This window comes from Nicotiana tomentosiformis, chromosome 11 (assembly GCF_000390325.3).
Source record: "Nicotiana tomentosiformis chromosome 11, ASM39032v3, whole genome shotgun sequence".
Classification (NCBI taxonomy): Eukaryota; Viridiplantae; Streptophyta; class Magnoliopsida; order Solanales; family Solanaceae; genus Nicotiana; species Nicotiana tomentosiformis.
The window spans coordinates 68928641-68955733 of NC_090822.1; the positions used below are offsets into that span (position 1 = coordinate 68928641).

At 36.7% G+C, this 27093-nt stretch overlaps 1 protein-coding gene and 1 non-coding gene across 2 annotated transcripts; both read right to left on the bottom strand.

The window, feature by feature from the left end:
* Window positions 1-6554: 6554 nt before the first annotated feature.
* On the bottom strand, window positions 6555-6661 carry LOC117281820 (small nucleolar RNA R71). The gene has a single exon (XR_004512447.1). It is a non-coding gene; the product is annotated as a small nucleolar RNA R71 (small nucleolar RNA).
* A 6725-nt stretch (window positions 6662-13386) lies between these two features.
* Window positions 13387-26143, bottom strand: LOC104117704 (peptidyl-prolyl cis-trans isomerase CYP59). Its single transcript, XM_009628781.4, has 14 exons — window positions 25945-26143; window positions 25102-25206; window positions 24585-24702; window positions 24413-24463; window positions 23077-23168; window positions 22899-22998; window positions 21737-21859; window positions 21580-21657; window positions 21394-21440; window positions 21228-21283; window positions 17660-17700; window positions 16084-16186; window positions 14514-14643; window positions 13387-14425 (listed from the first exon to the last, which is right to left on the bottom strand). Exons 1-14 carry the CDS (start codon window positions 26040-26042, stop codon window positions 13795-13797), a joined length of 1773 nt encoding a protein of 590 aa, XP_009627076.1. The 5' UTR covers window positions 26043-26143; the 3' UTR covers window positions 13387-13794.
* Window positions 26144-27093: the final 950 nt, after the last annotated feature.

Genomic DNA, 27093 nt, shown 5'->3' on the forward strand with positions numbered 1-27093 from the left:
AAGGGGAGGGATAAAAAGTGAGCTTGAGGAAAAAGAAAAGAAAGGAGGCCAAGAGTTGGAAAAAAAGAGAGATGGCCGAGAGAAAGTGAGAGAGGGCAACAATTTGAGAGAAGAAATAAAAAGGGGCTTGAATGAAAAAATAGAAAGTCTTGGTGAGAGGAAAGAGGCTAAGGAAATAAAAAAAAAGAGTTTTTATATAAAAGCCAAAGAGTGTTTAAATGCAAGAAAAGAGGGGTTGCCCATAATACTACTTACTTACAAAGAAGTTTTGATTAATTCAGAGTTACTAACTTCTTCTTTGCCAAGTAGTATTTCTTCTCTTTTGCAGGATTTTGAAGATGTCTTTCCTGAAGATATTCCTAATGGATTGCCACCTTTACGTGGCATTGAGCATCAAATTGATTTCGTGCCTGGATCCCAAATCCCAAATAGGCCTGCTTATAGGAGTAATCCAGAAGAGACAAAAGAGCTTCAAAGGCAAGTTGAGGAGCTGCTTGAGAAAGGCTTTGTGAGAGAGAGCATGAGCCATTGCTCTGTTCCCGTCCTATTGGTACCCAAAAAGGATGGAACTTGGAGGATGTGCGTGGATTGTAGAGCAATTAACAAGATAACAGTAAAGTATCGCAATCATATTCCTCGTCTTGATGACATGTTGGATCAATTACATGGATCCAAAATCTTTTCTAAAATTGATCTAAAAAGTGGTTACCATCAGAATTGAATGAATCCTGGAGATGAATGGAAAACTACTTTTAAGGCCAAATATGGGCTTTATGAGTGGTTAGTTATGCCTTTTGGCTTGACTAATGCACCTAGCACTTTCATGAGATTAATGAATCATATCTTTAAGGATTTTCATGAAAAATATATTATGGTGTACTTCGATGATATCTTGATCTTGTAGAATACCTAAAACAAGTTTTTGAAGTTCTTAGAAAGCAACTCTTATTTGCTAATCTTAAAAAGTATACTTTTTGTGTGGATCGTGTGATTTTTTTGGGTTTTGTGGTTAGTTCTAAAGGAGTTGAGGTTGATGAAGAGAAAATTAAAGCAATAAAAGAATGGCCAAAACCTAAGAGTGTAACTGAAGTTAGGAGTTTTCATGGACTTGCTAGTTTTTATAGGAGGTTTGTGAGAGACTTTAGCACCATTGCTTCTCCTATAACTAGAGTTATTAAAAAGGATAAGATTTTTACATGGGAAAAAGAACAAGATGATGCTTTTAACTTGTTCAAAGAAAAGTTATATTCTGCTCCATTGTTACAATTGCCTGATATTTCTAAATCTTTTGAAATTGAATGTGATGCTTCTAGCAAAGGAATAAGTGCTATTTTGATGCAAGATTCTAAACCTATTGCCTACTTTAGTGAGAAGTTGAGTGGAGCCACATTGAACTATTCCACTTATGACAAAGAGCTATATGCTTTGGTAAGGGCTTTAGCCACATGGCAACATTACTTGTGGCCAAGAGAGTTTGCCATTAAAACTGACCATGAATCCTTGAAATACTTGAAGAGTCAAGGTAAGCTTAGTAGAAGGCATGCTAAGTGGGTTGAATTCATTGAAACTTTTCCTTATGTAATTTCTTACAAATAAGGGAAAGAGAATGTTGTTGTGGATGCACTTTCAAGAAGGTATGTCTTAGTTTCTACCCTGACTTCTAAATTGATGGGCTTTGATCAAATCAAGGGACTTTATGCTAATGATGTTGATTTTGATAAGATTTTTGCAGATTGTAAGTTGGGTCCTTTTGAGAGATTTAACCTTCAAGATGGGTTTCTCTTTAAGGAAAATAAGTTGTGTATCCCTAATTGCTCTTTACGTGAAGTATTTGTAAGGGAAGCACATTGTGGAGGGCTTATGGGTCACTTTGGAGTCCCAAAGACGCTAGACATACTTGCTAAAAATTTCTTTTGGCCAGGAATGAGAAAAAATGTTGAAAGAATGTGTGCACAGTGTTTGGAATGTAAACAAGCTAAATCTAAAGTGTTACCACATGGTATTTACACGCCACTACCTGTTCCTACTTCACCTTGGATTGATATTTCTATGGATTTTGTGTTAGGTTTGCCTAGAACAAGGTATGGTAAGGATAGTATATATGTTGTGGTAGATAGGTTCTCCAAAATGGCTCGTTTTATTCCTTGTTTAAAGACTAATGATGCTTCACATGTTGCTGATATTTTTGTAAAAGAAGTTGTCAAATTGCATGGTATACCTAGAACTATTGTTAGTGATAGGGATGCTAATTTTTTGAGCCACTTTTGGCGTGTATTTTGGGGGAAGTTAGGCACTAAATTGTTGTTTTCTACTTCTTGTCACCCACAAACTGATGGACAAACTGAAGTAGTTAATAGAACCTTAGGAAACATGTTGAGGGCTGTTTTGAAAGGTAAATTAACTTCTTGGGAGGCTCACTTTCCTATGATTGAATTTGCTTACAATAGAACAATCAATTCTTCTACAGGTATGTCTCCTTTTGAGGTTGTTTATGATTTTAATCCCTTCACTCCCCTTGATTTATTACCATTACCTACTAATGATATTGTTAATCTTGATGGTAGGACAAAGGCTGAGATGATGAAAAAAGATTCATGAACAAACAAGGCTTGCAATTGAGAAGAAAAATGAGCAAACTGCCTTGAGAAAGAATAAGGGTCGAAAACAAGTAATTTTTAAACCTGGAGATTTAGTTTGGGTTCACTTTAGAAAGAAGAGATTTACCTCCAAAAGGAAGTCAAAGTTGCACCCTAGAGGAGATGGCCCATTTCAAGTCCTTGAAAGGATTGGAGATAATGCTTATAAGCTGGACCTACTTGGTGAGTTCCAATTAAGTGCTACATTCAATGTTGCTGACTTGTCTTTGTTTGATGTAGGATCGAATTCGGGCACGAATTCTTTTCAAGAAGAGGGGAATGATAGCATCAAGGATAAGGATAGTGTTTTGGAAGCTCCAAGGACATTTACAAGATCTCAAGCTAAAGAGTTGCACTCTAAGGCTGCTGGACTTCAATGGCAAATAAAGAAGCTTTTAATTGTAGAGGAAGAGCTCAAGCCCAAAGTAGATGAATTATCCGAGTTTTACAATTATTTGGTGATCCAAATTGAAGTCCAAGAGGAGGAAGATTGGGCCACCAAATCAGCCCTTGAAGTCCACCAAAGGGGCTCAAAATGAGCTTAAAAGAGGTCCAAAAGGGGATGTTTCAAAGGGAGCACAATTGGAGTCCAAATCAATTGCCCAAACTAGTAGTTTTAAGGTCCAAATCTGCCCCAAAGGGATTTGGCCTCCCCCCACCTAATTGTAATGACTTTTCTTACTCCTTAGCAATCACCCTACCTAATTGTAATGACTTTTTGTGCCTTAGCAACCACCTTACCTAATCTTAAGGACTTTTTTGTGCCTTAGTACTCCTATAAATAAGGAGTTCTTCTCATTCATTGAGATAATTCATTATTGATTAAGTATATCATACTTTGAGAGTTCTTTTGAACCTTTGTTACTTGCGCTTTGAGATTTATCTTTCAACCTTTACTAGTTCATAGTTCAAGATAGTAAGATTATTTCTCTATTGTGATATTTTTGATTCCTTTGTGGTATTCTTAGAAGGCGATTAATACTAGTTATTAATTATTGTCTCAAGTTACTCGTAAAGCGGTCAAGATCCGAATCTATTGTTTTAATTTGCTTTTAAGTAAAGGCGTTTGATTTTTTCAATAAATCAAGACGTTGTTTCTTTGATCTTGTCAAGGCTATAGAACTTGTGTTCTTGGAATTCTTTCCTTGAATTTTTCCATATCCTTTATTTTCTGCCCTTTCGTTCTAGTTGCTCAATTCCTTATTGTTATTGTTTTTGCATTTACTTTTCAAATTCTTACTCTAGTTTGGATTCCCGACCTTGTCGTTATCATGCACTGTCTAAGGCTATAAGACGTAGCTCCCATAAACTTAGTTGATTCTATAGAATTTGATGCACCTCACTATCGGTCTTGATTCCAAAACAACGGTTTCCACCCATACTCATCCCGATAGGACTTTACATAATACTCATTTAATGCATCCACAACTATTTCAGATTTACGGAGTGTTACAAATCTATCTTTCACTAACAACTAGGCTTGGTAAAGCCTAACCTCATACCTCGAGGGCCTGAACAAGAAGCAACAATGGCAGCAGGAGGATGAAGTCTATTATAAAGTTTGTCAAAATTAGCAACCTTTAAATATTTTTTTAAAAATATGTATATTTTAACTAGGGATGTTACTACCACTTTATTAGGTATCATTTTTGACGTTTTCCTAACCTTAAAATAGTTTGATAATATTGGATCAATGTTTGGTGTCATTTTCTACCTTTTTTAACCTTAAAAACAGCTTAACGTTGTTGGATCAAAGTTTGATTTTATTAGCTCCGAAGTAATTTAGCCACCACTTCATTAGAACCCGACTCATTAAACGACATAAAATAACTCAATCTTCAATTAATTGCACCTATTAGCACATATTGACCATTTAACCTAAAAAATTGGTAATATGTAAACATCGCAAAAGTAGCTTTTTGATATTTTCTATTCTCTTTTTCTACTAAAGTTTTTATTCGAATTTCTTTCAATTTCTCTCCCTAAACTCCTTATCTCAGTATACTGATATTCAGGTAAAAGTATGTATATTTATATGCATAATGCCTCACATTTTGCTCATATTCTGTGGAATTTGTATTTGGAATGTAATGGTTTATTCTAATTCATGATATGTTCATGTGTAGGAGTCACCCGGAGGTAATGTGGGACGAAAGTGCACGATTTGAATCAAAAAGGGAACAAAACGATAAAATGGGCCACTGTAGCGCCCTGGGTAGTGCATCGCGCTACCCATGGCGCAGTTTACATATCTGAAAATTTTGGCCAACAGGACAGCGCCAGGGCTAGCGCGACGCGCTACCCTGGACGCAGGGTGACGGGACACTCTCCTACTTCGCTCGGGATAGGATTTTGACGGTCCTACATACCCCAACTCGTATAAAAATAAGTCTAAACCTATTTTGGAGGGGGAGACACCGCTTTGAGAGGAAAACACAAGCACGGAACACTCGAGAGCACGGAAGTCATCGATTCTTCCATCCTTCGTCTAATATTCATAGCTTTTATGGTTGAAAATAATATTTTGATTATTTTCATGAACATGGGTGGCTAAGAACCTCATTATTTTGGGGTTACGGGTCGTTATTGACTATTGTAGTTTGACAGTTGATTTTTTGGCTTGTATTATCATATTAATTTATTTATTCAATCTTGCACTTAATTATTCTATTGTATAGCTAACAATAAGATATTATCTATGAATTTATAGTTGAACTTGAGAGTGGAAACTATAGATTGCATATAGATTGAATAGAGTAAGTTCTTGAATCCGGGCATCGGAGAATAGATTCGCGATTAGGATAGACATATTCTAGTTGCCTTGCTTGGTTATTTTTGCAAGAAATACACACGTGTTCTTGTTAATTCTGATTTTATAGACAAATAGTCTTAGGTTGGCTTGGATAGGCGAGCGAAGCGTCGAAAGAACTTCACGAGCATAATAAACTCTGCTAATCTACAAATTAGATATATCAAGTGTGTAAATCAACCGGAAGAACACAATAGGAGAGACATTAATCCCATAATTCCAAAATATTCTCATCACATTGAATTCTTTCTAAGTGTTTGTTTGCTCTACTTGCGGTCTTATTTTCTTATTTGCTTATTAGCTTTGTAGTAATTTATTAATAAAAATCACCATCATTTTCTTCACGACCACTTGAGCAATAATTTATAAATAGTTTAGATTGGACGATAGTTGATCATAAATCTTCGTGGGAACGATACTTTCTTACCACTTTATTACTTGTGGACCGCATATACTTGCGTGTGCATTTGGACCCAACAAGTTTTTGGCGTCGCTGCCGGAGATTTAGAAATTAGCTACTTGTCCGAAATAAGCTTTTATTTATTTTTGTTCAAGATTTTATTTATTTTGTTGTTTCTGACTCTGCATGTGTTCACATTGAATGCTAAGAAGAAGTAACAGTTTGAACAATCTTTTGCCTTTTGATCCTGAACCCGAAAGACTCTTCCACAAGTTAAGGAGGGAGGCAGAAGCAAGAGCAAGAATTGTAGAGTTGGGCATCGTAGTCCAACCACAGCCAATCGAGATGGCAGAAAATGAAGAACGGCCGGTAATTGAGGCCGCAAGGCCTAGTCTCGTGAACATGACTTAGGCTATCGTTGAGCCTGATATAACTGGGCACTTTGAGCTGAAACAGTACATGGTGAAACTGATTCAATCCACATGGCTATTTGTGGGTTTATCGAGTGAAGATCCCCAGAGGCATATACATATTTTTTTTTGATATTACGAATACATACAACTATCCGAACGTCTCCAAGGACTATGCCAAACTGACTTTGTTTCACTTTTCGGAATGGTTAAACAAAGAGCCTGCAAACTCATTCCTCACACGGGATGATCTAGCATGAATATTACTCATCAAATTCTTTTCCACAAAGAAGACAAAGTCACTGAGAAGCCAAATTTTAGGGTTTTAACAATAAGAGGGCGAGACTCTACGTCAGGCCTATGAGAGATATAAAAAGCTACTCAGAGAATGTCCTCATCACCGTCAAACTGATGAAGTGTTGGGACACACTTTTGTGGATTGGTTGGACGAGACCTTCAAATTGAATCTAGACTCAGCTTGTGGAGGAAATTGCATGCAAAAGACATACAGTGAGATTCAGACTATGCTCAACAATTTCACTGCAAACAATCATAACTGGCAAGGTGAGGGTGAACCAAGAAGAATGATTAGACAGAAAGCAGCAGGTACACTCGAGCTAGATGAGATGTCAGTCATGCGGGCAGAAATTTTTAAACTTACCAACCAAGTGGCTAAGATAGCAATGGGTCAACGACATCAAATGCAGCAGGTTCAGATGATGGCCATATGTTGTGAAATTTGTGGAGAAGGTCACACGAGTGACCAATGTTCGGTGAATCCAGAATCTATTTATTTTGTGGGCCAGCAGAGTAGAAGTCTAATGAACCAAAATGCACAATATGTGAACATTTCTAATCCCAACTGGAGGAATCACCCCAAACTTCTTATGGGGAGGAAATCAAAGTCAAAATCAAAACCAATACAGAGCCCAAGTAAACTACATCTAAGGCTAGACACCACCACAACAAGCAGAAAAGAGCACAAATGACTTGTTGAAAAAGTTGTTACTTGACAACCAACAACTTAGAACCGACAATCAACAACTTTGGCTTGACAATCAGTAACTCAGGACTAATTTCAGAAATTTGGAGAGGAAATTCGGGAAAGTAGGCTCTAATCAGAATGTTAGGCCTGCTGAAGCACTCCCAAGACACTTAGAAGAATCCCATAGAACACGTGCAAGCAATTAATCTAAGAAGTGGGAGAGAATTGGAGGAACCTCCTTCTCAAAAGCATGTATATAAAAGAGACTTGGTGCCTAAGCTAGTAAAAGAAGACAAAAAGAAGGATAATGAACACATACAAGATATAGAGGTAAGGCCACCATCGCCTTTTCCTCAAAGGTTGCAAAAATCGAAAGATGATTCCAAGTACAAAAAGTTTTTAGATATCTTGAGCCAGGTGCGTGTGAATCTACCTATGGTAGAAGTGATGCAAGAAGTTCCAAAATATGCCAAGTACCCGAGAGACACTGTGGCCGACAAAAGAAGGTTGACAAAGTTAGAAACGTTTGTACTTACTGAGGAGTGAAGTGCTAGAGTATAGAGTAAGCTCCCGCCTAAGTTGAAGGATCCAGGTTGTTTTACAATTTCCTTGGCGATTGGAAAATAGGAGGTTGGTAGAGCCTTGTGCGTTCTGAGAGCGAGCATTAATTTAATGCCACTATCAGTATTCAAGCAGCCTGATCTAGGAGCACCTAGGCCTACTACTATAACTCTACAACTAGCAGATCGGCCATTAGCAGTGCCAGGAGGAATGATTGAAGATGTGCTGATACAAGTGGGGAAGTTCATCATCCCTGCTGATTTCATTATTCTTGACTACCTGACAGATGAAGAAGCGCCTATTATTTTGGGGCGACCATTCCTGGCTACTGGTGGATCAATTATAGATGTGAGGGAAGGAAAACTGAAGATGAGAGTATGAGATGAGGAAGTCACTTTTAATGAGTACAAGACGCTTAAACTTCCCAAGCATTATGAGGATTTGTGTATGATCTCGGTGGTAGAATCGATTTTTATAGAGCAGGGTCTTTATGTGGAGCCTACTGGCATGGGAAAAAAATCGAGTTAGAATAAGTGGTGTTGTGAGCTGAATGTGTAAAGGTAAAAGAGAAAAGGGTGAGAGAGAAAATAGGAGATTCTCATAGAGCGCGCAAAAAGGCAAAACTCCATGGAAAAAGGGGAAAGCGAAAGCGCCCAGCCTGAGTAGAGTAGTAGAGTCATGCCATGACTAAAAATAAGGTTCTTGTTGGGAGGCAACCCGGCATGTATTTTTTTTTATTTTAATTTTTTTAGTGTTACGCTTTTTTATTTTATTTTTGCAGATTAGGGGAAGTCTGAGTACCCGAAATTGAAGCTTAGGAGCATGTTTGAGTTTAAGTGTGGGGTCGTCCCGACCCTTAATACTGAGGATCATATTTCTAGCCAGACCCTAGAGGGTCTCAGGGAGTATTTCTCCTCCTTATTTTAATATCTTTCTCTGTAATCCATGGATCGAGGACTATGCATAATATAAGTGTGGGGTGGGGGAACTACTTTCTGAGTGTACTTGTATAAAAAATTTCTTTCTCATTAGTTTTTTTTACCGTAGTTAGTAGTAGTTAGTTTAGAGTAGCAGAAAATTAATTAAAAAAATAAAAATATGGAAAATCATGTAAAAAAAATAGGAAAAGCTCGGACTTTATCCGATGATGGACCTATTGGACAACTTTCTTGAGAAATTAAGGTCCGATTAAAAATACCAAAAGATTTTTTTTTGCTTTTCTTAGGATAGTTAGGTAGTATCCCTTGGTTTTTCTTTGGGCACCGGTTCATTTCCAAGGGTGTAACCTGAAACGAGTATTTTATTTTTTTAAGGAGTAGGATAGGAAGAAAACCGAGTTCCTCTAGATATCTGTTGACATGTTTGGTGTTGGTACATTAGGCTATGGCATGCGTTTTGTCTTCCTGTTATATTTTATTTGAATTGTGATGCCTAAGTAAAATAGATAGCTTAATCTGTGATGCATGTTCTCAGTTATTTGACTGGTATGTCACCTAGCGCATTATTGCTTAAAATTTCTCAACTATATGTGCTTGTTTGACTTGAGAGTTGAACAGAACCGTCTTGATTGAGTCATGTACAATGTGTGTGTAAGGATTCGTAATATTCTGTGCTATCTTGTGTAGTCTAGAACTTGCCATATGTGTTAGTCAAAGAGAAATCTTTAAGTTGTGCTAGTCTAGAAGATGACGTAGGCAGTTCTTTGCTTGATCATAGATGTACTTATCACTTACAAATAAAATTATCCCATTGCTATCCCCTTTGAGCCTATAGATCTTTTTCTTGGCACCCACATTACAAGTTGTATCCCTAATTTTGTTCTTAACTTAAGCTTGTTGAACTTTTACCTCCGAAGGCACTTAGTCGCTAAAAGAAGTAAGGTGCGAGAATGGGAAGTAACTTTTGAGTGGCCATGGAAGGGCCCACAAGGTGCACTAAAGTTATAAAAAGGCCACTAGCCGATGAACCTTAATGTAAGGGGTGTGCGTAGAAAAAGAAAAAAATAAGAGAAGAAAAAGCAAGGGAAGAAATACAAATAATGTTGATATTCGAAAAGAAAAATAATGCACCTAATCTTTCTAATTCGTGCTAGTGGGGATGTAGAAGTGCTTAATTAAAAAAGGGCTATGCTATGTATGGGTGGTGGCAAGTAATTGGTTGAGAAGAATATGTACTCGATTTTTGAGTGTAGTGTATTAAATTACTTAGGAGGGTTAGTCACTATTCCTAAATGTATCTTACACGTCCCTTAACCTGCATTACAACCCATAAAGTCCTAATTGATTCTAGACTTGGCTAGCTTAGATTAGTAGAGATGTACACTACGGGTACGACCACAGAATGTACATAAATTTTTTTATGAGAGTGAGTAAATTTTGTTCAATTGTGTGATGTTCTTAATTTATGTTCAAAGTAATATTTGAATGTGTGGACTATTTCTATACTCTCTCTTTTATTTGTTGGTGAGGGCACATGATCTCATGACAGATTGGTAATGTTGTTAACTTCTCTTGTTGTGTGAGTGCGCGAGTTGAGGGTGCTTAGTGGTAACGAGTCAGCTCTTGAGGTAGGACGGTTTATGGGTAGGTTGTTTGAATTGGTTAAATTAAAATATTTATACTTGGGCATTTTTAAAATGGGAAGAATATAAATTTCGTATGTTCATGCTTGATTACTGATATCGACTATAGACAAAGGTAGAGTGTATGATTGGAAAAAAAAATTGTATTGTTCCTCCAGAGTTGATATGTACGTTGTTGGGGTGTAGTTGATAGTTCCATTGCTCGAGAACGAGTGAGAGTTTAACTGTGGGGTGTTGATATTTGGCTTAAAGTATGTATATTTCTATGCATATTGCCTCACATTTTACTAATATTTTGTGAAATCTGGATTTGGAATATAATAATTTATTCTAATTTATGGTATTTTTATGTGTAGGGGCCATCCGAAGGCAATGTGGACGAAAGTGCACGATTTAAAGCAAAAAAGAAACAAAAAAAATGGGCCAGTGTAGCGCCTTGGGTAGTGCATCGCGCTACCCGTGGCGCAGTTTACAGATCTGAAAATTTTGGCCAACAGGCCAGCGCCAGGGCTAGCGCAACGCGTTACCCTGGATGCTGGGTGACGGGACACTCTCCTACTTTGCTCGGGATAGGGTTTTGACGACCCTACACGCCCCAACTCGTATAAAAAGAAGTCTAAACCTATTTTGGAGGGAGAGGCGCCACTTTGAGAGGAAAACACAAGCACCGAACACTCGGGAGCATGAAATTCATCAATTCTTCCATCCTTCATCTAATATTCATAGCTTTTATGGTTGAAAATAATATTTTGATTATTGTCGTGAACATGAGTGGATAAGAACCTCATTATTCTGGGGATATGGGTCATTATTGACTATTGTAGTTTGACAGTTGATTGTTTTGCTTGAATTATCATATTAATTTATTTATTCAATTTTGCATTTAATTATTCTATTGCGTAGTTAACAATAGGATACTATCTACGAATTTATAAGTGAACTCGAAAGTGGGAACTATAGATTGCATATAGGATTGAATAGAGTAAGTTCTTGAATCCAGGCATCGGAGAATAGATTCACGATTAGGATAGACATATTCTATTTGCCTTACTTGGTTATTTTTGCAGGAAATACACATGTGTTCTTGTTAATTTTGATTCTATAGACATATAGTCTTAGGTTGGCTTGGATAGGTGAGCGAAGCGTCGAAAGAACTTCGCGAGCATAATAAATTCTGCTAATCAACAAATTAGTTAAATCAAGTGAGTAAATCAATCAGGAGAACGCAATAAGAGATACATTAATCCCATAACCCTGGAATATTCTCATCTCATTAAATTCTTTCTAAGTGTTTGTTTGCTCTACTTGCGATCTTATTTGCTTATTTCCTTATTAGTTTAGTAGTAATTTAGTTAATAAAGATCACCATTGTTTTCTTCACGACCACTTGAGCAACAAATTTATATATAGTTTAGATTGGACAATAGTTGATCATAAATCCTCGTGGGAATGATACTTTCTCATCTCTTTATTACTTGTCGACGACGTATACTTGTGTGTGCGTTTGGACCCAACACATACATGTCTTATAGATCCTTTTTAGGTTGAAATCTTCATTGATATCTCCTCTCCTTTCAGAGATTTGGTCGATGCATCTGCTTTTGTTATTTTCTGTTCTCTTTTTTCTACTAACGTTTTTATTCGAGTTTCTTTCATTTTCTCTCCCCAAACTCTTTATCTCAGTGTACACGTCCTATAGATTCTTCTTCTTCTTTTGAATTTTTCATTGATTTTTGGAAATCACTATTAATAGTGACATGCATAGAGGAAGTGTAACGGTGATATACATGGATATACACTGTTATATACATGATTACACATATGTTGCTTATTACAATTGAGACAATGATTTACAAGAATATACTGTTAGTGTTATGCATGGGGATAACAAGTGTAACAGTGATATACATGGATATACACTACTATACATGGAAGTATACTTGGTGTATAGATGAATATACAAGTAATATGCATGGGGATATATATGTTGCTGGCATGGAATCGTCTGAACTCATGAGATTAAATATTTGGTGAATGTGTATGATTTTCTTGGACGAAACTTCTATAACTTTTTATTCATTTTTCTAATTAGATGTGAAACCAACTTCTGTTGATTCACAGATGATTCACCCTCTTCAATTTCTTTAGGAGACAAATTGTGTTTACAAGTGAAGTTGGATCTGGATTTTCTTTTCTAAGGTGTGTTTTGAGGTATATATCACCAAACTACCAAAGAGAGAAAATCAATACTGTTTGAAACTTCACTTCTAGAGCTCATGGATGGGGACAAGCGTGAAGTTGGATCTAGTTTAGAAGGGGACAATATTTTTCCTATTTTTTAGTTCGTTTGATGAGATTTGGCTATCCACTACCTTTTTTTTTTTAAGCTTTAAACGCTAAACCTAATCTTTGGCTAAAAACCAATACGTAGTTATTAGGAGGGGTATACACATGTCAATTTTCCTTAATCCTATTGGAGAAAAGTTTGACTTTCTTAACCTTGAATTAATTTAACTACATTGGTTTTCTCGACCATGAAGTAAATTAACTACACTTGAATAAAGTTTAACTTTCTTAACCTTACAGTAGTTTAATTACATAAGAACAGAGTTTGGCTTTCCTATTACCAATCTATACTCTCCAAAAGACACATTTTTGTACCCGCATTTTCCAATTGAGCAAATTTTCTATATGAGAGAATCATTTTTGTTCCCTTGTAATTTAAGTAGTTTTTTTCGTTCAGCACATTACTTCAATGATATTTAAAGCATATTCAAGGTCTACAGTAGCATAGTTTTATCTTTTTGCTAAAAAAATCCCATATGACCTCTATATTCCCCAAATAAACATTCAATAATTTAAAAATATCAGCTGATAACATCCTTCCCAATCATGAACAACTGCACACTTACCATTCCAAAATATCATCCTTCCCAATCATGAACAACTGCACACTTACTATTCCAAAACAGAAACATTTTTTAATATACTTCTCTCACATCTATTATCAATTCAAAACTGTTTCTTTCATATAATTAGAGCTTACAGAGAAACTTAAGGATTTCAAAAACAAAATTATAAGAAACAAGAACATATTTGGTTCATTGTCGACATAACTTACATAACTGAGATTGTGTGCTTCTTGCTTGTGTTGTATTATAACACTTACGAAATTATCTCCGACTTAAGTTCGTCCGATTTTTCATTCAGGAACATTGTTCTTTAATAAGCTCTTTTCGCGAGCCATAAAAGTCAACCAATCTCCTGGCAGTACAGAAATCATTGATATATGCAAGACTAATTCATAGAAGTTACATACACCAAATAAAGAATTGGAGCACAAAAACATAATACATTGAAATATTATGATCTAGCTAAGTTATCCAGGCTCTAGCGAATGATTTTCACCGAGTTAGTTCCTTCTGCCCCGATCACGATGACGATCATGATCATGATAACGTTCACGCTCACGGTCATGAGCTCGATCACCCTCTAATCCTCGCTTTCCTCTATCTTGCTCTTCCCCTCTTCCTCTATTCCGAGAATCTAGTTGCCTCTTTTCATAGCCCCTCTCATTCCTATTGTCTCTGTACCTAACTTCATCTGCATGACCGCCACCATATTCGACCTCATCTTTCTGATCCCTCTTTTCACTCTCCCTCCGATTCCCCTTATCTCCGTGCCTCACTTTATCGGCATGTCTCTTATCATGGTCAGGTCTCTCTCTCCCAGCTTTGTGGTTATCATAATCAGTGTTTCTTCTATAATCCAGATCGTTTCGACCCCTATAATCTCTCTCTTTCTCAACATTTGGTCTCGTCCCACTTCCACGATGCCTCTCTTCAGTTCTGTAATCTTTACTTCTCTCCTCCTGCCTATGGCGTTCATATCCATATCTTTTTCTATCCTTCCGGACTCCATCATCATTCAATTCCCTATGTTTAGGATTGTGATTTTCTTGATGTTTCCCATCTTCATAATCTCTTCCTCTCTTATTTCCTTTTGGACTTCCAACAGCATCTTCGTCAAATACCATTTCATACCTTGAATTAAATGTTTACAAAAGTTAAAAAGGAAGCTTTAGAGAGATAAAAAGGAGGAATGAGGTGTGGGTCACTTATTCCTACTAACCTTGAGTTACCATCTCCGCCGCGCTGCTTGTTGTCTTCTTTTAGTACATAGTTCGACTGCTGTTTGGTGGCATCACCAGTGCAGTCTTTAGCCACGTGATCAAGAGAACCACATTTGAAGCAACCTCTTCCTGAAATAAATAAATGCTATCGATCAGCTTTAATTGGCAGCGGGGCTGCAACAATGTTGCTTGCTATCCAATGTCCCAAAAGTGCAGATACATATAAGAAAGGTATTTTGGAACTACTTTCAAATGAAAGTTCTCATAGAAAGATAGAAAGATATCAATAAGCAAGCTCACAGGGGGATAATTTACTTGAGATTGTGGGGAAAATATTGCTTGCAAGCTCACAGAGGGATACTTTAGGCTGGAAAGGCAGCAGGGATGGAAACTTTTCAGTGAAATCTTGTTATTAGACTCTGATGAGGAACGTGGCTGGGGATGGTGCTATAGGGCCCTGGAAAATGATTTGGATACAAAATAGCTTTCTTTGGATGGGCTGTAGCAGACGAAGCTTGTCTGATGCAGGAAAAATTACAAAGAAGAGGTTTTAACTAATGTAGCTGGTGCTATAATTGCAAAAATATATATATATATATATAATGAGACAGTTGATCACTTGCTAATAAACTGCAATTTTGTGTGGCAGAATTGGTGTAACTTAATCTTACGGAATTCAGTAGGTTATGCCAGCCAATGTGAAACCAGCGCTCTGTAGTTGAGTTCTAAAAGAAGCAGAAGGTATGGAAGACCACTCCTTTGTGAATAATGTGGACAGTTTGGTTAGAGAGAAATCGAAGACGCTTGAAAGGGAAAGAGGAGAACGTTGCTTTAGTTAAAAGCAGATATATCAGACTTTGAAAATTTGGTGTAATGCTGATTAATACTGGAATCATTAGCGGTAATGATACTGTTAATGAAATATGCATACAATAGCGGATTTCGTTCTATTAAATTCACTATCCATTATGAGCCAATAGCCTACAGGCTTGCCAGCGGACTTGCTTGACCCTTGCCGTGTAGGTAAAGCTAGAAGAGCCTCATTGGCTTTTTTAATCCTTACAGCTATAAGAGGATTTCCACCCAGCATGTTATTGTACTTGCTCAGTATCATCTTGGTATTGAGATCTGTTAAAAAACCTACTTTTACCTATCAAACAGAATAAAGCAATCTATCACCACATTTGGCAACCTTGAGGGAAAAGTTCCTATAGGATAACCTGTTCAATGTAACTCATTTAAGGAACATAATCTGTCAATTGGTTACACCAACTGAAACAGTAATTAATTTTAAGGAACCACATGGCACAATAATGACACTGAATAGAAGTATCAACAGTAACTACTAAAATGAAGTTATGATCCTAAAAAGCTTAAATCCAAAATTCACTTGCATTGATGCGAAAATCAGACTAACATCTACACAGATGAGCAAAGACTATCTGATATCAAATTCAAAATGCTGTACAGCCAGATGACATCATCTTACTATAGCACTCAGTTTCTAATACAAATAAATCCCATTCAGAATTGACTAGACAAACACATTACACGATGTGCAAAGTTTACCTTTACCCAATTGGTCTTTGCGTCGATATTGGGACCACAACTTTGCAACACTCTGGCTGAAATCAACATGTATCCTTCGATCATCAATTAGAGTATTATCCATCTATGAAAAACAGCAAAAGTTAGTCATCTAAATCATAGTTCTCCCACCATGTATGTCGCTACCTTCTAATTAAGTATTAAAAAACACACAACTTCAATGTTCACGTAACAAGTTAATAAGAATAAAAGAACAAAACAAGCTAGATGGGAATGCACACCATTTTCAAGTTCTACCACATATTTCATCACACCAAAGGTTACAAAGATTTCACTTTAGTTCACACCTCTTGTATCCATTGTAAACCAAAAAGTGACATGGTGTCCTCATATGTTCCTCAACTAAGATGCTTCGGATAAACACTATAAACTTGACTTAGGAAAAATAAATGATCAACAAGACATTCCATTTGAGTAGAAAACGCAATTTTCTATCGAAAGGAGGAAGCAAAAAGAGAATATCCAAATTAGCAGAATCTCGTTCATTCAGTTTGGACTTTGGAAGGCAGCCACCTCATATGTAACGCTACCGCGAAAGATAAGGTTGTGCTTAAACCACTTGCAACTCGATTTCATTAGTATTACACTCCTCTTTCTTCCCTTTTTATCCCTTTTCATCTCCCTGGTCATATCCCAAGGGAAACGGAAAAATAACATGTTTACAACCTGTAGCTTATGATGCCATAGAGATCAAAAGGTTCAGGAATAAAAAAGGGGAAAAGAACCCCATGTACAATCTAAATCACTATATGCCACAGGGTGATATAACCTCTGAATCAGTCAAATCGTTACCTACACTGAGTGAGATATACATCTTAGATTTGTTCTGAGTTCACAAAGAGAAACTCTAAGCTTTTTTTTTTTGAACAGGTAAAGATGTAATTCTATTAAAATCAGAAAGCTGGCACTAAGATGGTGCCAGCGAATTGCAATGTTTGAAACCTTCCTGAGCAAAAACAAAAAAAAAAAGAAGAGAAGGTTCCACCTATATAAGCACATATTCCTGTAGTGAGGAATGTAGAGTCAAGCATGCTACTTCCGTTATTTATATCCTGAAGATTAGCCCAAAAAGCCAAAAGCCATAAGAGAAATTCTAAGTTTTATGTTATTCAAGAATGGGATCTATAGAAAACAATCTCTTCATACATTAAGCAGACAAGTTGTGGAAACATGTATATCAAGCATTATATCATTATATATCAAGCATGCTTCTATAAACAACAGCCATAATAATGCCCACCAATTAGGATCTTTGAAAATCAATCTTTGCAATCACATTCAACAATGGTATCTCATACACATTATATAATTTTAAAAAGGCCTAGTAGTATGGGTGCTGCATTATCAGTATTGGATTTCCTCACACTTAGCATCAAGATCATACAGTACCAAAAGGAGAAGTGTCCGTTAAATGAGATACATCCTAACACCAGCATTCAGTTTTCACATTAAATTTGGAGGCTCATAAGTACGAACATTTTAAGCCATTTGAAAAATAGATACAATTAATTATGCAGAGCTAGTTCTTCTTTAGTACCTTATAATATGCTTGTTCACAGGCCTCTTTGTCCTCAAACTCTGGCAAAATAAGAAGTTATACAATCAATACAAAAGGAAAAACAAAGGGAAGTAAGCATTCACTTGCACTATGATTAATTGGGTTAAATGAAGAGAGGAAGAAAAACAACATAGCTAAACACTATCCAGTTTAGCAGTTACGCAAACAGAGAAGAGGAAACAAAAGTGAAGATATGAAACCCTCTCTACAAGTTCTGTCCCCTTTCCTGCCTTCTCTTCTCTAATCTCCTCAAAGCTCGTGCAAAAGAGTTATACCCCAACATTCTGTTGTTTTTCTTTCATATACTTCAATCCAAAGAAGCCCTAATGTTGACATGGGTTATTCCTAGTGAGGGTGAGAAGAGTAGAGTATCACTGGTAAAGGTAACACAGGTTATAATATGATCAGTGGTGAAGCAAACAAATAAGGTTTTGTATCAGTGGTGATACATACCTTGTGTTTAGAAACGTCTTGGCTGAGAATGTAAAGCAGGTCAGGCATTCTTAATGGAAATAAGATTACATTGAGAGGGAAAGGACAGAGAATTGTGATGGCATTCACCACCTTAGATAATGATCAAGGTGTTGTCCATTAACAATAGATCGTCATTTCCGACAAAATAGCAGGTAACAATAAAATCAATTGGAGATCAAGGTGTTATTTTCAGCTACGAGTAGCATACAGCTAGAGGAGGTTATCAATCAAAGATTTTAGAATCATCCTGATCAGATTACTATTGAGAACTTTGCATCGGACAATGTTGATAAAGTAGTATACATATTGGTATTGTTTTCAAAAGTATAGGGGACAGGGATATTGTGTTAGGTGATTTGGAGCACTTTGAAAGTCGTCGAGATTTTGGTTATTGTAGGCGTATTAAAATTGAGGAGGTCGAGGGGGCTATGCGTAAGATGAGCAGGGGAAGAGCGACCCGGCCAGATGAAATTCCTGTGGAATTTGGAAGAGCCGGCAAGGCAGGCTTGGAATGGGTCACTGGGTTATTTAACGTTATTTTTAGGACGAAGAAGATGCCTGAAGAATAGAGGTGCAGTTCGATGATTCTATTGTACAAGAACAAGGGTGATATCCAAAATCGCAACTATAAGGGTATCAAGCTACTAAGCCACACTATGAAAGTTTGGGAGAGGGTGGTGGAAGCGAGGGTGAGGAGGAGTGTATCTATTTCCAAAAACCAGTTCGAATTCATGCCGGGGCGTTCGACTACGGAAGTCATTCACCTCGTAAGGAGGTTGGCGGAGCTGTATAGGGATAGGAAGAGGAACTTGCATATGGTGTTCATTGATTAGAGAAGGCATACAACAAAGTCCCAAGGGGGGTTTTATGGAGATGTTTGGAGGCTATAGGTGTTCATGTTGCTTACACTAAGGTGATTAAGGACATATATGATGGAGCTAAGACCCGAGTGAGGGCTGGGGGGAGGGAGGGGCGACTCAGACCACTTTCAAGGGGTTGCACTAGGGATCAGTTCTCAACCCATTTTTATTTATCTTGGTGATGGACACACTAACGCGCCACATTCAAGGGGAGGTATCATTGTGTATGTTATTTGCAGATGATATTGTACTGATTGACGAGACGCGAGGCGGTGTTAACGCGAGACTGGAGGTTTGGAGACAGAACCTAGAGTAGGGGTGTTCGTCGGTCGGTACGGTACGGTATTTAGACATTTCAGTTGGTATTTTCGGTATTCGGTATCGTAAAATGCTATACCAATATCGTACCTAATTAAATTCGGTATGGTTCGGTTTCGATTCGTTAACTTCGGTTTATTCGGTTTGAATACTAACTAGTGCATAGAGTCATAGACAGTAATATTCTTAATTAAAGTACTCAAAAGTACAAAACTAAAAACGTTTGTTGACAAAAGTTGTGTCCAAAACCAGCAAATACCAACCTAGAGAGAGAAAACTTAAAGAAATATCTTGTTACTTGCTTAGAGTTAATTGATGAACTTAGAGAATAAAGAAAAGTAAAATTTTAGATTTCTTATATTTATGTTATAATTAATAAAATGTGTATTGTGTAATATAATATATATTTCGGTACGGTATCGGTATTTTGGTATTTCATTTTAAAATACCAAATACCATACCTAATACCAATTTTTTTTTAAAACTTAAACCAAATACCATACTGAATACCAAAATATCGAATACCGAATACCAAAATTTTCGGTTTCGGTACGGTAATTCGGTATTTACCAAATTATGCACAGCCCTAACCTAGAGTCTAAAGGGTTCAAATTGAGTAGGACCAAGACAAGATAGTTGGAGTGCAAGTTGAGTGACGGGACCAGTGAAACAGACGTAGATGTGAGGCTTGATACACAAGTTATCTCTAAGAGAGATAATTTCAAGTATCTTGGGTCTACTATCCAAGGAAATTGGGAGATTGACGAGGATGTTATACATCGTATTGGAGCGGGGTGGATGAAGTAGAGGCTAGCATCCGGTGTTTTATGTGATAAAAATGTGCCACCTAAACTTAAAGGCAAGTTTTACAGAGTGGTGGTTAGACCGACTATGTTGTATGGGGTTGAGTGTTGGCCAGTCAAGAACTCGCATGTCCAGAAGATGAAAGCAGCAGAGATGAGGATGTTGAGGTGGATGTACGGGCATCTCAGGATGGATAAGATTAGGAATGAAGATATCCGGACCAGAGTGGGAGTGTCCCTGATAGAGGACAAAATGCGGGAAGCTAGGCTTAGATGGTTTTGGCATGTGAAGAGGAGAAACGCATATGCCCCAGTAAAGAGGTGTGAGAGGTTGGCACTAGAGAGGCTGAGAAGAGGTAGAGGTAGGCCAAAAAAGTATTGGGGAGAGGCGATTAGGCAGGATATAATGTTACTTCAGCTTACCGAGGACATGACCCTTGATAAGAAGGTGTGGAGGTCGAGAATCAAGGTAGACGGCTAGTAGGTAGTCGAGAGTATTAGTGTTAGTCTTGTATTCTATAATTGTTAGATTGTTTTTAGTATTACTTGTTGTGTTGTTCCTTTCGCTTCGTTTTCTTACTATCTTGTTGTTACTGCTTGGTGCAACTGCTTTTTTTTTCGTCTTTCGCGAGTCGGATGTCTATCGGAAACAACCTCTCTATCTTCAAGGTAGGGGTAAGGTCTGCATACACACTACACTCCCCAGACCCCACTTGTGGGATTACACTGGGTTTGTTGTTATTGTATATAGGTAGGAGTATCGGGCAAACATAACTGGTCATCCATGGTTCAGATAATGTAGAGAACTTTTCCTTGAATAGTGCAATACTAAAAGATCTTCCCAACGAAAGTGGCCGGTCAACACCAGTTCCTCTCTTAAGAGGTTTTTGACACCCTTGATGAGCAGCAAAAGGTACTGATACTATGTAGCATGCCTAGACTTGTTGGAAAGCATGGGAAACTCACATCACTTCCTTAGAGTTTAAGATTATGGAGACAAACACATTACCGGGTGAAGAACCAGCAATAAGATGCACGTATTTTTGTTAAGCTTTATTACCTCACAAATTTTTAGTGGAATCTTAAACTTACCAATGAAAGCATAGCAGAGGCTATCCCCAGTCTTGAAGTCCCTAATAATTTCAGCACTGAGGAGAACACGTAATAAGAGATGAGAGAAATTTCAACACATATTGGCACTAAACTAAGAATACATAGCATGTAAAATATTCAAAATATGAGGCAGTTAACAACTTACGATGTCACGGTTCCAAAGCGTGAGAAGATTGTATACAGGTCTTCATCCTGCATGGAAAAATATTGTCTGATAGTACCAGAAAGAAAGATGGCATACATGTTCAAAAAATTGGAAGATCAAGAACTAAAGCTTAGACAATCTCTTTCCTTTAAAAAAACTAAGAGCAAGAATAAAGCAGGTACTTACTTCAGTAACTGGATTTAATTTACAAACAAACAGCACATTGTCAGGAGGCTTTATCTCAGCATCAGGAATATCTCCTACCTGTGACACGAGTTAGCATGATTACAATTTGGAAGGCCTACAATTTTTGAATGATCAAACAGTTTGCAAAAGTTCTTACACTTTCAAGTACTACTGCTCGGGAATGTGCTTCTTTTTCATGCAGAACCTCCTCAAGTTCTTGTATACCTAGTTGCTCATCCATTGGCACCCAATCATCTTCTAGTCGCACATCATCTTCAACCTAAAAAGATAGAAAGATGTAAGGACATGAAAAAGGGTAATTGCTTGACTAAGTGGACAATGAAAATGGTAGGGATATTATTACATATCTTCTTTTATGAAAATTTCATTGCCAAGGAAGACGGTTATAAGGAAGAGCCTTAGGTCCCACCCTGTGATCACATCATGTGTGCGAGCCATGCAGTCTCATTCGAGATCAGGAAGGGAATCGCGAAACATGCCTATTGTTTTACACCAAGAAAGAAAGACTGCTGTATGCAATACATATTATGCTAAGTAAAAAATAACTTTGATTCTTGTTGGAATTACACAATTATATAAATACACATCGAACAACAGTACTCTACCATTCTTTTCAGATCAAAACCCAGATACAAATTCATTGACTAAATATGGAAGCAGCAAAATTTTGTCAGATAGTGCAAAACCTAAATAATCTCTACCATAATCCTCTAGCAAAAAGACCAATCTAAAAACAAGCAATACGGCTCTCATGATCTATTGGATGATGTTTAATTGTTAAAATTCCCCACAAGAAACAAGCTTTGCTGTAGACAAAATTCTTTGTCTGGAACTGTGAGTTCTAGTTTATTCTATTTTTTGTAGAATTCATTGACACCCCATACTCAAGATAACCTGATTATCTTGACAAACTAACTTTTAAAGGACATCGTTATATCAAGCTAAGGAACTGGTTCACAAATTAAAAGGATAAAAGAAAAAAACGAAAACAGACAACAAAGCTTTTGCAGAGTCTCTAGGTGCATAACCTACAGTTCAAAACTTCAAAGTTTGTTCATGTACTCTTTAAGATATGCAGCATCAAAGGAATGAACTTCAGATAATACTGTTGCATATCTCTACTAGCATAATCTTATTGCGCAAAGAAGGACAAACTAAAGCACTTCAAATTCTATGGTTTTATACTTGATGATGCATAAAAACTCATGGAGGTGAACACGTGGACTGGTAATATACTTGATGATGCATAAAAACTCATGGAGGTGAACAAGTGGACTGGTAATTTCTACATTCTTTACCTCATCTTTTGGCTTCCCTTCAGGTGAGGCATCTGGAATCAAGTCGCTTAGCTCAGCAGGATCGTCGAAAGGATCGTCCAATATGTAAGTGTGTTTGATTCTGAAGAGTGGACATTATCAATTAGAAGAGATCTACTAAATGGAGAAAAGAGGAGCATACAGTACATCAACAACGAACCGGATATTTTTAAATGGCCTGCCCTTCTCATCCACATAAGCTTCATTTATCCTATTTAATGTGTCCAGCCCTTCTGCAATCTCTCCAAAAACCTAACAGAACAAATTCCATTGATCAAAATGTCAAGGACTTGGAGATAGTAACAACTTTAAGAGAACACACAGGAATTATCTAATCATTAGACGCTTCTTCCTCGTATTATTCACAAAGAAGTCAACATTAATAACAACGAGAGAACACGAATGCTATAGAATATAAATCTCAAATTAGGCAAAACTTGGCAGAAAAAACAAGGTATTCAAAGAAAAAATATATAAAAATATTTTCTTTCTTTTAGATAACCAAGAAATCCCCCTAAGCCAGTGGCGCACGATTCAAAATTCGGTGGAAAATGGGCCGGCCCCAATATAAAGATATTTCCTTGACTTGTCATTAGTGATGCCACTGTACAGATATACTATAGCACTCAGAAATTATGCATCATGTTCAGACCATAAAGAACATACCGAATAAAAGGTTGTTGATACTAGCTATAAGTTTTAGACAACAAAAAAAAGCATAGTACCAATATCATTATAAATGAGTGAATTTATTTTCAGAAAATCACAGGTTTTGCTCATCAGGAAACTGCTTCGCCAAAAATTTAACCCAACATAGTGAACAATTCACAAGAAGATGGAAGAGAAAGATTTAAGTGATCTTGGTAGGAGCAAGCAGGAAAAGTTTGAAATTAAGATATGATAACTTGGCCTCTACCTGAAGTACTTTAGGCTAAAAAATTAAAAATCACAAAATGGAGGCCAGTAAGTATCAGAAGTTATCTTGCAAAGTAGCTTTTTTCATGTTATCACTCCTAATGAGTTTCACAAAAATATTCTAGAATAGGATTCTCCATATAGAATCTCGAGTAACATCAAAAAACAGAACCTCTCATAAAAAGAATCCCTATTTGGCTCTACTTTTCATATCACCTGAAAAAGATATCAGTACTAAACTGGATCCTTAAATTTTTTCATCGGAAGGTGTATATTGGTATTTTGTGTTATTGCTATCATAATACCTCCTACCTACTCGGATGCAGGTAAAACAAAGTCGATAGAAACAATGACCTTAATGCATGTGAAAACACTGTATTAGCTAAGAAATTCTCATATCTTCGTGCTACTGCGATAAACAAATAAGGAAATGCTCTTAGTGCCGAAAACATGGTGAAATGTTAGGGCAGCTGACAGAGAAATTAATAGTGCATTGGATAAAGGATATAAGTCAGCGTTGATGCACCTAATAGAACAAAGAGGATGAATGGATGAATAAAATTCAGGACAGAAATACTCACGGTGTGCTTCCCATCAAGGTAGTCGAGATCATCACGCAGCGTGATATAGAACTGAAAACCCGAAAAAAGAAAGGAGAAGAATGCCATAACTATGTTATGATATATTACAAGCTATGATCATTCAAAAGGGCCACACTGTATTGAAAGCTAATGTGAAAGAAAAGTACAAGACCTGAGAAGCATTTAAGTTCTCCCCAGCGCTAACCATGGCTACAGTTCCCATCTTTGAATGCTTCAAGTCCAAATGAATCTCGTCTCCAAAGAACCGAGCCTGCTCACCGTATAAAAATCTGAAAACGCATTGAGTCATATGATCAAGCTTATGTGAAATTTCATAGCCTTACTGCATCAAAAGACAATCCAAGACAACCCCCCGTCCCCCCAAAAAAACAATTAACAGATATAAATGATCCAGGGGTAGACAACAGATGATTCAAGCCATTACTTGGAAGATAAGCCACTGAATAGGAGACAATAGATGGATAGCCAACTGGAAAGGATCCTCCGCCTCCAACCACGAAGTTGGGGCTCGAGTCACCGGTGGGTGAAAGTGGGAAAGGCCACTGTTGGCCCTTAGGTGGGATTTTTTTTTTTTTCGTGGGTTGGGGGGGAGGGTTGTCCGTCATATCAAAGGAAAGAAAAAACCATTGAAAAAAGCAAATTTAGAACATTTACAACTATTGACTTACTTGTATACTGAATCGCCCCCCGACCCTGTTCCAGTGGGATCTCCAGTCTGGGCAGTGAAATCCTTCTGAACCGTGTGAAAGAGGCAGCCATTATAATACTTAATCCTACATTATTAAAGGGTAGGTTTATTAGTTTAATGCTCCTTAGACATATATGTAGCCGTTTTACATACTGTTTTCATCGTGAATGCACTCAGATACTACTGCGTTATTGTACGTTGTACGAAAGTAAGAGAATGTACACAGTACACACTCATATAGTTATGGCCCTCTGGGCACAGCTGTATGGAATAGAATGAAGGCTTGCATAAGAAAAGGTACCAACTTTGACACATGATTCAAAAGTAGACAATTTGGATCTAATAAAATCAACGAGACAAAACTAAGCCAAGGGGAAAAGCTATGATCGGAAAACACAAAAACTAAAAGAAGGAAACTTGAACTAAGAAATCAAAGATTTAAAAAAAAACTTTGAGTGTTGGTGCAATCATTTTTTTTTCCAATGACCCCGGAATGTATTTTATGATTGTATTATTCAAAGAAAGCCTGTGAGCTATATGCAAATCCTCTACGGTTCAATTTGTTAGTTTTAATTCAATAAAGTATACAGAAATTCACATACTATTAGCTATTTTGCGGCAGTAAATTCATCGTTAGCATATTGAAATTAAATAAATAGGTTTCTGGTTGGCATGAATACAACACAGGATTTGCAACGAAGTGAACGAATTTCTCAAATTTATTCGAAAATCGTAGCTTAATTCTGCGAATAGACGTGTTTAAACGAAATAATGATAGCCGCTGAGTCCGGTTCAATATAAGCGAAAATATTACTGGACTTACTTGCACAATTTCAAAAAATTCTTGCATGTCAAAGGGCAGCGATCTGTAAACAAGTCCAGTACCATCTCTCCCAAACTCGTCACTATCATTACCGACATTTTTTCTGTAAGGACGGAGGGAAGAAGGAGAGGAAAGGTTTGCGAAGAGGGTTTTGGCTTTTGCAGCTATGTGAGTTGCGGATGACAAGAAGGCCAATGACAATATTATTTAGTATATGCATATATTTTTATTGGTAGTTTTTTTTTTTTTTTAAATTTGACTACAAAAGAGATATACAAAATGTAATATAAAATATGTATTTTGTTTAAATCATATAAACTTAAGTAAATTTTGTTTTTAATTTTAAAACTAGCTTTCATAAAAGACTTAGGGAAAAATAAAGTTTTTAAGAAGAATAATGTGTCATGTTGTTGGTTTATCCCGAGCTATTAATTTCATGATTGTTACTCATAATAGATGTTTAATTATAAGTATAAACAAAAATAAGTTTGTATAAAAATTCATATTATTTTATACAACATTTAGTATGAAGTATAAAACCCTATATTCGCATAATTTCATACGGCGTTTGATTTTTAGTATTAAAATTCACATAAGTTTTGCGGATTTTAATATCGAAAATTAAATATTGTATAGATGCACATACAACCCCATAGAGTTGGCAAGTAAAAAAGGTCACTTAGATATATCAACTAAACCTATTAGACACTCCGATTGCATTTAAAGTGTGTCTATTGAACACAAAATGACAAAATGCTAACATAGCAAAAGGAGTATTATTCACTTCCCTTAAGCGTCGAGCTATCACAACCTCTACAGACATATCAAAAATCATCACTATTGTTGTATTAGAAAGAAAAATCAAAGACAAAACGAATTATGAGTTTTGGTTTCTCAACATATCTAGTGCTTTCTTGGGACTTGGAAGACATGATTGGTTTTTCCAATGCATAATCAGATATTTATATTTATATCTATATCTATATTTATATTTATATCTATATTATTTTAAAATCACAAATAATTTATGTTAAATGTTGAACGACAAAAATATTCCTGAAATATTGATCGACTTTTATGACCTTCAATATTTATATGATATAAGGATAAATCTCCTAAGGCTAGATTTCTTTTTCATTCAAACTACAC